At 40.3% G+C, this 10,047-nt stretch overlaps 1 protein-coding gene across 1 annotated transcript; it reads right to left on the bottom strand.

Moving 5' to 3' along the window:
- Positions 1–5,867: 5,867 nt before the first annotated feature.
- Positions 5,868–9,190, bottom strand: LOC115732286 (ankyrin repeat-containing protein BDA1-like). Its single transcript, XM_048284849.1, has 3 exons — positions 8,594–9,190; positions 6,834–7,591; positions 5,868–5,961 (listed from the first exon to the last, which is right to left on the bottom strand). Exons 1-3 carry the CDS (start codon positions 9,188–9,190, stop codon positions 5,868–5,870), a joined length of 1,449 nt encoding a protein of 482 aa, XP_048140806.1.
- Positions 9,191–10,047: the final 857 nt, after the last annotated feature.

The following is a 10,047-nucleotide window of genomic DNA, read 5'->3' as shown; positions in this document are numbered from 1 at the left end:
CAGGAGTGGCGGACATTTGATGTCACAAATAGTGCCATAGTCAACGCAGTCATTGTTCATGATTCAATCGGTCGGGGGATTTTTCTCTTTAGAGAACTTACATGCGAAGTTTCGTAATTAATTGTGGTCTGACTTCTCCTTCCCCCGCCCCCCCCCCACCCCCTTTTTTAATTAATTGTTGGGTGCCATTTCTCAGCCGCTACTTGCAAGTTGTGGGGAGTACTGAGTAGCAGCGGAGGGTGTCCCACCCACCCGGCTCGCAAATATGGTATCTGCTCAAAACTGTTGGAACCAAAATAATAATTGTGACTTTGGAAATTTAAAACAAGGAAACAAATACAAATCAGAGAGAGAAATTCTTCATCGGAATGCAAAATACTCGTACTACGTACTACAACTCGAAGCTCACTTGGAGTTCCATGGCTTGATTACAGTGCTGAACAATCGCCCATATCTTCTTACAATCATAAAGCAACAAAAAATCCACACAATTATTGCTCTTGAACCATCCGTAGCCTTCACACAATAAAAGTCCAAAAAAGGCCGAAACACTATCCAAGCCATCAGAAAACATGCGTATCTTCCCATGAAAAATTCAATGGCTTTTGGGGACCTTTTTGTTCATGCATTAGTTCATTCAGCATCTTATGAAGCCATATCGCCTGATAAGCCGCTGAAGCTAACGTAATGTATTTTGCTTTGGCTGTCAAGAGTGCAACAACCTGCTGTTTTTTCGAGGACCAAGAAATCACTCCTGATCCGAGGAAAAAAGTATATCAAAAAGTACTCTTCCGATTCTCGGTACCAATCATTGTCTGTGTACCCCGATAAACTGAAATCTTCAGTACAAGAATGTAGAATTTCGTGGTCACGAGTTCCAACTACATATCGTAAAATTCTTTTTACTGCATGCAAATGTGATTGATAGGATTTTTCCGTAAACCTGCTAATAATTCTCACTCCATAGGCAATATCCGGCCTAGTAGAAACCAAGTATCTGAAACTCCCAATAGTGCTTTTGAAATAAATGGGATTTATCAGTTCACCTGTGCCTTCATTTTGTAGCATCAACCATTCTAGTACGGGAGTATGAATTGGTTTAAGCGATTCCATTTTCAACCGCTTCAAAATATCATTTGCATATTTTTGATGTGAAATAAATAAGCCATTGCGTGCTTACTTCACTTCAAGGTCAAGAAAATAGGACATCAATACTAAATCTCTCATCTCGAACTGGCTAGTCATAGCCTCCTTGAATTCAGCAAACATTTTTTCATCGCTTCCTGTAAATGTCAAGTTATCAACATAAATGCACACAATTAAGATGTCACCGTTAGTGCTTGACTTGATATACAATATATGCTCATACAAGCACTTTTGAAAATCCTGAGTCTATTTCAAAAAGTGCGATTTAGTTATTTCCCTTGAAATAATTTACATGATAGCTAGGAATTGCTCATGCAAGTAGTAACATAGGCGAATCCACTGAAGTGATGACCGAAATGACCTTAATTTTTTTTTATAAAAAGTTTTATGACTTAATCACGTCAACTAAAAGGTTTAGGATTTAATTAAATTTTGTATTTATGGTCTTTTGCTACGAAGAGAAAGACTACCTTAGACAGGTGTATATATAATCCTGTATGCATATTATTCAACTGATCGGGGAGCAATTCTCCCTTCCACAAAGTAATTATTTTATGGTTTTTGTCGGATTGTCCTCTGTTAGCATCCATTTGACTAGCTTCTAGCTCGTACAATATGTTCCGAATCAATAGGAAAAATGAAAGAATAGAAAAGAATAAACTAAGTTATTCTTGTGTTCTGCGGAAGTGATTATGATGTAAAGAGTCGATAGGAAATTATTTATCCTAAATCATCCAACTTAGAAAGTTTTAGAGCTCACTAAGAACTGAGTTTTGTAGGATCCACATAGAACAGGTGATCTCTCTATAACACTCTTTTTCTTTCCTTCCTTTTTCTCTATAGCCTCCAACCAACACGTCGCTCCCGGATAAGATTGTGTTGAATTGAAGGATCCAAAAACAAAAGCACAAATATCCATGAAACCAATGAACTATACCTTGGGCTGCTTTTCGGATGCAGCAATGTGTAAGACGGTGTCACCGTTTTGGTCTTTCCATTCCAAGATTCGTGTGAGATGGACTCGCTTAAGCCATCCAAACAAAACCGCGAATGCTTCGTTGTTGCCGGTCCTAGTGGCAATATGAACCACAGTCTCGCATTGGTTCGTCAAGTCTTCGATGGACGATTTGCAAGCAGACAGGAATTCGGCCAGGAGTTCCAGGAGCTCCACACTATCCCACCCATTGTCTCCTTTTTCCCCAGCTACAAAATGCAAAGGGGTGATCCTGCCTCTTCCTCGGACTCGAACCAATTCAGGGTCAAGGGTCATCAGTTCCCTCACAGTGCGATAATGCTTCTTTTACAAAGCCAAGTGCATGGGACTGTGACCCCCTCGATTCAGCTTTCGAGCGAACGGCGGCTTCAAGGTGGCTATCTCCATGGCCACTTTAGTTTTCCCCTGCTCCGCGGCAACGTGTAGTGGAGTATCTGGGAAGGGGCCCTGGGATCCATGATCTAAGAGATTTTCGTCCTCCTCAATTAAGCTATAGAGCTCATTGACACTATCAGCTGCTATTGCTTCTTGAAGGCTCATTGTTTTGAGGAGGGAAATTGCAGAAGAAGAGGGGCTTTGCTCGTTTGATGATGGATGGAAGGAGGGGTGGCGAGCATGCGAAGTCATAAATAGTGCCATAGTCAACGCAGTCAATTGGTCGGGGGATCTTTCTCTTCAGAGAACTTACATGCGAAGTTTCGCAATTAATATTGTAGTCGGATTTTTCCTTTTGTTTTTTTGTCGTTGGGGCAACTACTTGGAAGTTGTGGGGAGGACTGAGTAGCAGCCGAGGCTGTCATGATAAATCGCAAAGATGGTATCTGCTTAAAATTGTGGAGTCTTCATTGCTCGAATTCCCCTAACAGCAAACTCGATAATCTGATTAGAGCTCCTTAATAAAACTTTGCCCAAACTTATCCCCAATGTCGAGAAGATTAACTCAATAACTACTTTTCTTTTGGTCAGAAAAGCCATATCTACAACCTGGTGAGTCATTTGTGGGTTCTTCATCACTCGTTCCTCTTTAATGATATTGGCAATAGAGTTTTCCATAATCATAAATCAGACGAATGCCATTAGGAGTGAGCGATCAAATCGGTTCAATCCGAGAGCCAGCCCAAGCCAGCCTTAGCAGTGGCAAGTCGGTTCACACGGGAATTGGTTCAATTTCCGGATAAAAAGGTTGGCCGATTCTATATCTTGAGCAGACGGATTTTATCGAAAAAACCGGCCTTGCAGACCGGTTTACTGCTAATCCCAAGTAATCTTTTTACTCTTTTATCTTAAGTAGCATTGACACCGACACACGACGCGCAACACGACACGTACTTATAAAAATATCAACGGTGAATTCCTTTTTATTCTTCTTTCGTTAGGGATTCACGATTAGGTTTTATTGGGCTAGCTAAGTATATTAATGTTGGGGATAGCACATTTTCACCCCTAACTTAATGAAAATGCTTAAAATTGACATCTTACGTGTCGAAATGGCGTGTCGGAATGTTGGACTCGCGTATCGTTAGAGTGTTTGGAGTGCCGACCACATGTTGGTCGTATGTCAGAGGGTGTCGGACACGATACGTTGATCCCGGGAGAGTGTCGGTACTTTCTAACTTTTGTCAGATGCCTTGCCGACTCTCTCTCTCAGTTACTCACTCTTCCTTTTCAGCGGCTCGATCTCGACTTCGATTGAGATTAGCCACTCTTTTATCTTAATAGTGGACTTTTCCTTCATTTTTAATCGGGTCGTCGCTATGACGATGGAGGCAGGACGTCACCGTACTCATCATTTATTATCTTTGACAAACATGCTGCAAGAGAAATATCAAGGGAAGAAGAAAATTCGAGTCAAGAGGTTGCCGTAGTCTGTGATGCCATATGCCTGATTCCAAGATGCGATCAGGCAAGAAAGACAAGCCGCGTGATCAATAATTAGGACAATATTTTTTTGAGAATTAATCGCTTATATCGTTTACGAAAATACATATAAAAAAATATTTTCATTGTTCATGAAAATAATTAGATATAAATTATTGACAGTAATTAACAATTTTTTTTTTGGCTTTTTAGGTCAAACGATGCAAGTAAATATTTTGAGAAAAATATTTTTTAAGTCATTCGTTTTTTGCAAAACAAATGGAGCCTTAAAGTTTGAACAAATAGAATTGCTAAGAACAATTAAAAAAAATGCATTATGTGTACCAAAGAAAAGGAAAAACTATTGAGTAGCTGGATAGTATATTTCCACCCTACGTACACACATTGCTCAGGGTCGTCCACGCTCTATTGATATGCATAGAGAATGGTTCTACCCACATTAAAATCAGTTGATGTCATAACATTCAGAAGCAAAAACTTGAAGCAGCAGAGTTGTGCATGGCCATACGTAGTTTTCGTGCGAATCTATATGGTGTAGTCATTGGAAAATTTGAAAATTTACCATCGTCAGTAGATTTCAGATTTCGTCGGATGAAGGGTAATTTGTACATGTCGATCATTACGATACGCGGATGGTCGACATGGTGGAGTGTGTCATCTAGATTGCTGCGAAGAATTATAGTCATCGCCGCTGTTTGAGAGAGCTGCATGAATTAACTGTAAGGTTTCCACTTTTAAATTGATGTTTGAACCTGAAAGATGTTATTGCAGATGTAGATCATCTCTTCCATTGAACGTACATCAAGTATCATCAAGCAAATCTCTTCTTAGCTTGCAGATTGTAGGGAGATGCTCTGTTTTTTGTGGAAGCAAGTGCAAGTTGAGCAGAAAAGAGCAGGTAAACATAAAAGGCCAAAGCTATTAAGGCGGCGATTTTCGTGGATTTGATGATCGAGCTGATGTGTCAACTGGCTAGTTTCCTATTATCCTCAATAACAACACCCAAAAGAGATTGACACTTTAGTATTTTCCTTTGATAAAGATAGTTGCTGAGCCTCAAGAGCAAAAAGTCAAAGTTTTTGAATTCCTTTATGAGAAAACGATGCTAACAACCCATAAATTTTGGCCCAGTATGTAACGTGATTTTGAACTTTTGAAATGTTCAATACAATCTTTTAACTATTTCTAAATATTCAATCTAGTCCATCAATTTTTAATTTGTTCAATTTAGTTCTCAACTTTTCATAACAAACTCAAATCAGTCCTCCACGACTATTCACAAGTTTTTTGCTATATTGCTCATATGTATGAATATATTTTCATTTCAACCTATTTCCTAGATGAAAACAATTATGTATTTCTTTTATATACTTTATTACCTTTTTTTTAATATTTATTGATATTGCGATAGTTCCATTTAAGCATATTTAAGCTTATGAACACAAAAGAAAAAGCAAAACCTTATTGAGATTTATATTGACCTAATACTCCTACTATTCACATTTTTATATGTGTTATGGTATCTCATCTTTGATTGGAAAATACCACACGATATAGCCACAAACAAGGGGAGACAAGACACGATGATCACCGAGGAGTAATAAAATGACCCTAGGAAAATTCCTGTTGTAACATCCCCAAAGAGAGGGGGTGTGCATGGCTCTTTGTCCCACATTGCTTAGGGAGAAGGTTTTGGGATGGTTTATATGTGTTGGGTCCTCCTTAGACTTGCAAGATGCATTTTATGAGGGCTATATGGGCGGCCCTCGGAAGATCAAAATCATGAGAACCGCATGTCCAAAGCAGACATTAGTGAAAGAGCGGTGGCCCAGATTGTGCCGATGGAGGCCTAAAAAGCAGTGTTGTTGAGGACAGTGAACCCGAATAGCTCCCAACCCTTCAGGATCATGTTTCCGGCTTGATGAGGTCTCCCAACAGCAATGCTTGAGCAAACATTGTAGAAGGTCAGGATGCTGTTTCAACTTCCTGTGATGTTTGAAGGTGTGATTTCTGGAATTCCACTGCTGGTTTGTTTTATTCGTGATTGGTGATGGCATTGAATGTTAGTCAAGGAAAGAGTGAGAAAGTTGAATTCTTTTGTTTCCTCTGCCTTGGCGGTGCTGTCATCGATTCGGAATGTTAAACCTGATTGGTGCGGGAGGTTTCTCGATTCATTCATGTCATTCGGGATTTTCATTATCATTCGTTCAATATGTCGAGATTGATTGATTGATAAAATTGGTTTAAAAAGTGACATGGTAATTTGACTTCCTCAGGGAAATCATCAAGCGTTTCCTCGCCTGCATTTCCTTGGATTGATGATCGAGCTAATGTGGCGGCAAGCCAAATTCATGTTATCCTCGATAAACATCAATAATAATTAATAAAAAGATCTAGTAGTTCTTCTACGTTTAGCTAGGATTTGGTTATATTCTCAGTGTTTCTACTTTTGAGTTGTGTTTTTCAGGAAAAAGGGTTGCAACTGTGCATGTTTGTTGTCTTTTATCAGATCACTCAGTTTGCGACAATACAGAAAATCAAGAGATTCCACTCTATGTTCGCATTTTGGGCGTATAAACTTCTAGCGTTAGTCTTTGCGAGTTGCGACTCGGAAAGCTTTTCGTTTTCAGTGCTTCATTTTGTAAAGCTGGAATTAAGAAAAAGGCTATTCGAAAGTTTCGAATTCAAGCATGATTATAAGGTCTTTGGTGACCAAGGAATTAATGTAGCAGTTCATTACATGAAGAGCGTTTCTTGCAAACCTTAATTTAAAAAAGCTAGCATGACAAGAATTATGACAATAAGGAATGCTTGCCAAGCACATTGAATCCTTCGATCGTCAAAAGTTGCGACGCATCCCCTTGTGGCATCGATTCGTCGTCGAGCTCTTTCGTACTTTATCTTCCAGAGCACGGGAGCACCAAACACGGCGATCAAACAGAACCCAAAAAGTCCAAGTAGGTAAAAGTCTGCCGCCTCACAGTCTTGCGGAATTTGGATACCAAGAGACCAATAGTAAGCAACGCAGAGAAGGGGTATTGGGATGTGAAGCAAAGGGTTGGCCTCTACAGTAAAAGTGGTAGCCCAGATTGTGGTGATGGAGGCGAAGAAGGCCATGCTATTGTGGATCGTGTACACAGTGAATCCCCAACCTTTCAGGATAATATCTCCGGCTTGATGTTTTTTTCCGGAATCAATGCTGCTGGAATTGGTGATAACGACAGTGGAATTGGTGGTGGCATTTGAAGAGGAATCCTGCCAGTATCCTCCTGGAGGAGTGAGAGCGGCTTGGTAAGTGGCAGCCGCGATTAAGGTAGACACTACAAGGATTATGTTGCGAGCGGATTCATCTGGGATTCTGAAGCAATTTGCGCACTTCTCAAAGTAAGTTAGTTCCTTGCTAAAAAACTGTGATAGAGAGAGGGTAGGAGTAATTGCCCGACGTCCTAGACGGCGTGACCTTTTCGCTAGATCTTGGTCCCCGCTAGGATTCTCTTGGAAGATGTCCAGAGCCGTCTTACCTTGGAAGTTCTTCGCTTTTACAGCCGTGTACCCAATCAACAGCTTGATGATCTGGAAAAAAAAATTGCAAAGGAAAAGAAATTAAAGTACACGGTTCCCTTCAATTTCAATCGCTGCTTTGTCACAAGCTTTACTATCGTACACAAAATGAGCTCATGGCCATATGTCTATTGGAGTTTGATGATGCTAGTGTAGTGATGCAACGGCCGATGTACAGAGGGAAGAGGTTTATTTAACCATACTTATTGAATACAATCATTCCACCCGATTTAATGAAGTCCTAAGTCTATTTCAAAAAGTGCGATTTAGTCCTTTCACTTGAAATGGTTTAGGTGATAGCTAGGAAGTGATCATGCGAGTAGTAAATAACATAGGCGAATCCGTTGAAGTGATGACCGAAATGACCATAACTTTTTATAAAAAAAGTTTAGGACTTAATCACGTCAACTAAAAAGTTTAGGATTTGATTACATTTTGTATTTACGGTGTTTTACTATGAAGAGAAAGACTACCTTAGACAGGTGCATATATATACTCTATGCATAGTATTCAACTGATCATGGAGCAACTCTCCCTTCAACAAAGTGATTATTTTATGGTTTTTGTCGGATTGTCCTTTGTTAGCATCCATTTGGCTAGCTTCTATCTCGTACAATATGTTCGGATGGACTGATATGGAAAGAAGGAAAGAGATTTTGCTAATCAATAGGCAAAAATGAAAGAATAGAAAAGAATAAACTAAGCTATTGTTGTGTTCTGTGGAAGCGATTGTGATGTCAAGAGTCGAAAGGAAATTATTTATCCGAAATCATCCAACATAGAAAGATTTAGAGCTCACTAAAAACTGAGTTTTATAGGAGTTCTAAGGGAAACAATTTTGATCATAACTTTTTTTCTCAACTTAGAACAGGGTGGATCTCTCTACAGCACTACTTTCTTTCCTTCCTTTTTCTCAGTATCCTCCAACCAAAACATTGTTCCTGGATAAGATTGTCTTGAATTGAAGGATCCAAAAACAAAAGCGTGAATATCCAAAAAACCGATAAACTATACCTTGGGCTGCTTTTCGGATGCAGCAATGTGTAAGACGGTGTCACCGTTTTGGTCTTTCCAATCCAAGATTCGCGTTAGATGGACTCGCTTAAGCCATCCAAACAAAACCTTGAATGCTTCGCTGTTGCCCGTCCTGACAGCGACGTGAACTGCAGTCTCGCATTGGTTCGTCAAGTCTTCGATGGACGATTTGCAAGCAGATAGGAATTCGGCCAGGAGTTCGAGGAGCTCCACGCTATCCCACCCATTGTCTCCTTTTTCCCCAGCTACAAAATGCAAAGGGGTGATCCCGCCTCTTCCTCGGACTCGAACCAATTCAGGATCAAGGGTCATCAGTGCCCTCACAGTGCGATAATGCTTCTTTTGCAAAGCCAAGTGCATGGGACTGTAACCCCCTCGATTCAGCTTTCGAGCGAATGGCGGCTTCAAGGTGGCTATCTCCATGGCTACTTTAGTTTTCCCCTGCTCCGCGGCAACGTGCAGTGGAGTATTTGGGAAGGGGCCCTGGGATCCATGATCTAAGAGATTTTCGTCCTCCTCAATTAAGCTATATAGCTCATTGACACTATCAGCTGCTGTTGCTTCTTGAAGGCTCATTGTTTTGAGGAGGGAAATTGCAGGAGAAGAGGGGCTTTGCTCGTTTGATGATGGATGGAAGGAGGAGTGGCGAGCATGCGAAGTCAAAAATAGGGCCATAGTCAACGTAGTCAATTGGTCGGGGAATCTTTCTCTTCAGAGAACTTACATGCGAAGTTTCGCAATTAATATTGTAGTCGGATTTTTCCTTTTGTTTTTTTGTCGTTGAGGCAACTGCTTGGAAGTTGTGGGGAGGACTGAGTAGCAGCCGAGGCCGTCTTGATAAATCGCAAAGATGGTATCTGCTTAAAATTGTGGAGTCTTCATTGCCCGAATTCCACTAACAGCAAACTCGATAATCAGATTAGAGCTCCTTAATAAAAAATTTAACTCTTCAATTGACTAAATGCCCAAACTTATCCCCATTGTCGAGAAGATTAACTCAATATCCACTTTTCTTTTGGTCAGAAAATCCATATCTACTACCTGGTGAGTCATTTGTGGGTTCTTCATCACTTGTTCCTCTTTAATGCTATTGGCAATAGAGTTTTCAATAATCATAAATCAGACGAATGCTATTAGGTGTGAACGATCGAATCAGTTCAATCCGGGAACTAGCCCAAGCCAGCCTTAGCGGTGGCAAGTCGGTTCACACAGGAATCGGTTCAATTTCCGGATAAAAAGATTGGCCGATTCTATATCCCGAGTCGAGGGATTTTACCGAAAAAACCGGCCTTGCAAACCGGTTTACTGCTAACCCAAGTAATCCTTTTACTCTTTTATCATAAGTAGCATCAACACCGACACGCGACGCACAACACGACACGTACTTATAAAAATATCAATGGTGAGTTTCTTCTTATTCTTTTTTTAGGGAT

This window comes from Rhodamnia argentea, chromosome 9 (genome assembly GCF_020921035.1).
Source record: "Rhodamnia argentea isolate NSW1041297 chromosome 9, ASM2092103v1, whole genome shotgun sequence".
Taxonomy (NCBI): Eukaryota; Viridiplantae; Streptophyta; class Magnoliopsida; order Myrtales; family Myrtaceae; genus Rhodamnia; species Rhodamnia argentea.
Note: the sequence above shows the minus strand (reverse complement) of the source record. Positions and strands in the feature narration are given on the sequence as shown.

Coding starts and splice junctions, on each gene's coding strand:
- LOC115732286 (XM_048284849.1), bottom strand. CDS start 9,190: ATGAGCCTTCAAGAAGCAACAGCAGCTGATAGTGTCAATGAGCTATAT. Junction 7,592..8,593: donor CATCCGAAAAGCAGCCCAAG/GTATAGTTTATC, acceptor TTTTTTTTCCAG/ATCATCAAGCTGTTGATTGG. Junction 5,962..6,833: donor CGAAGGATTCAATGTGCTTG/GCAAGCATTCCT, acceptor TGTTTGCTCAAG/CATTGCTGTTGGGAGACCTC.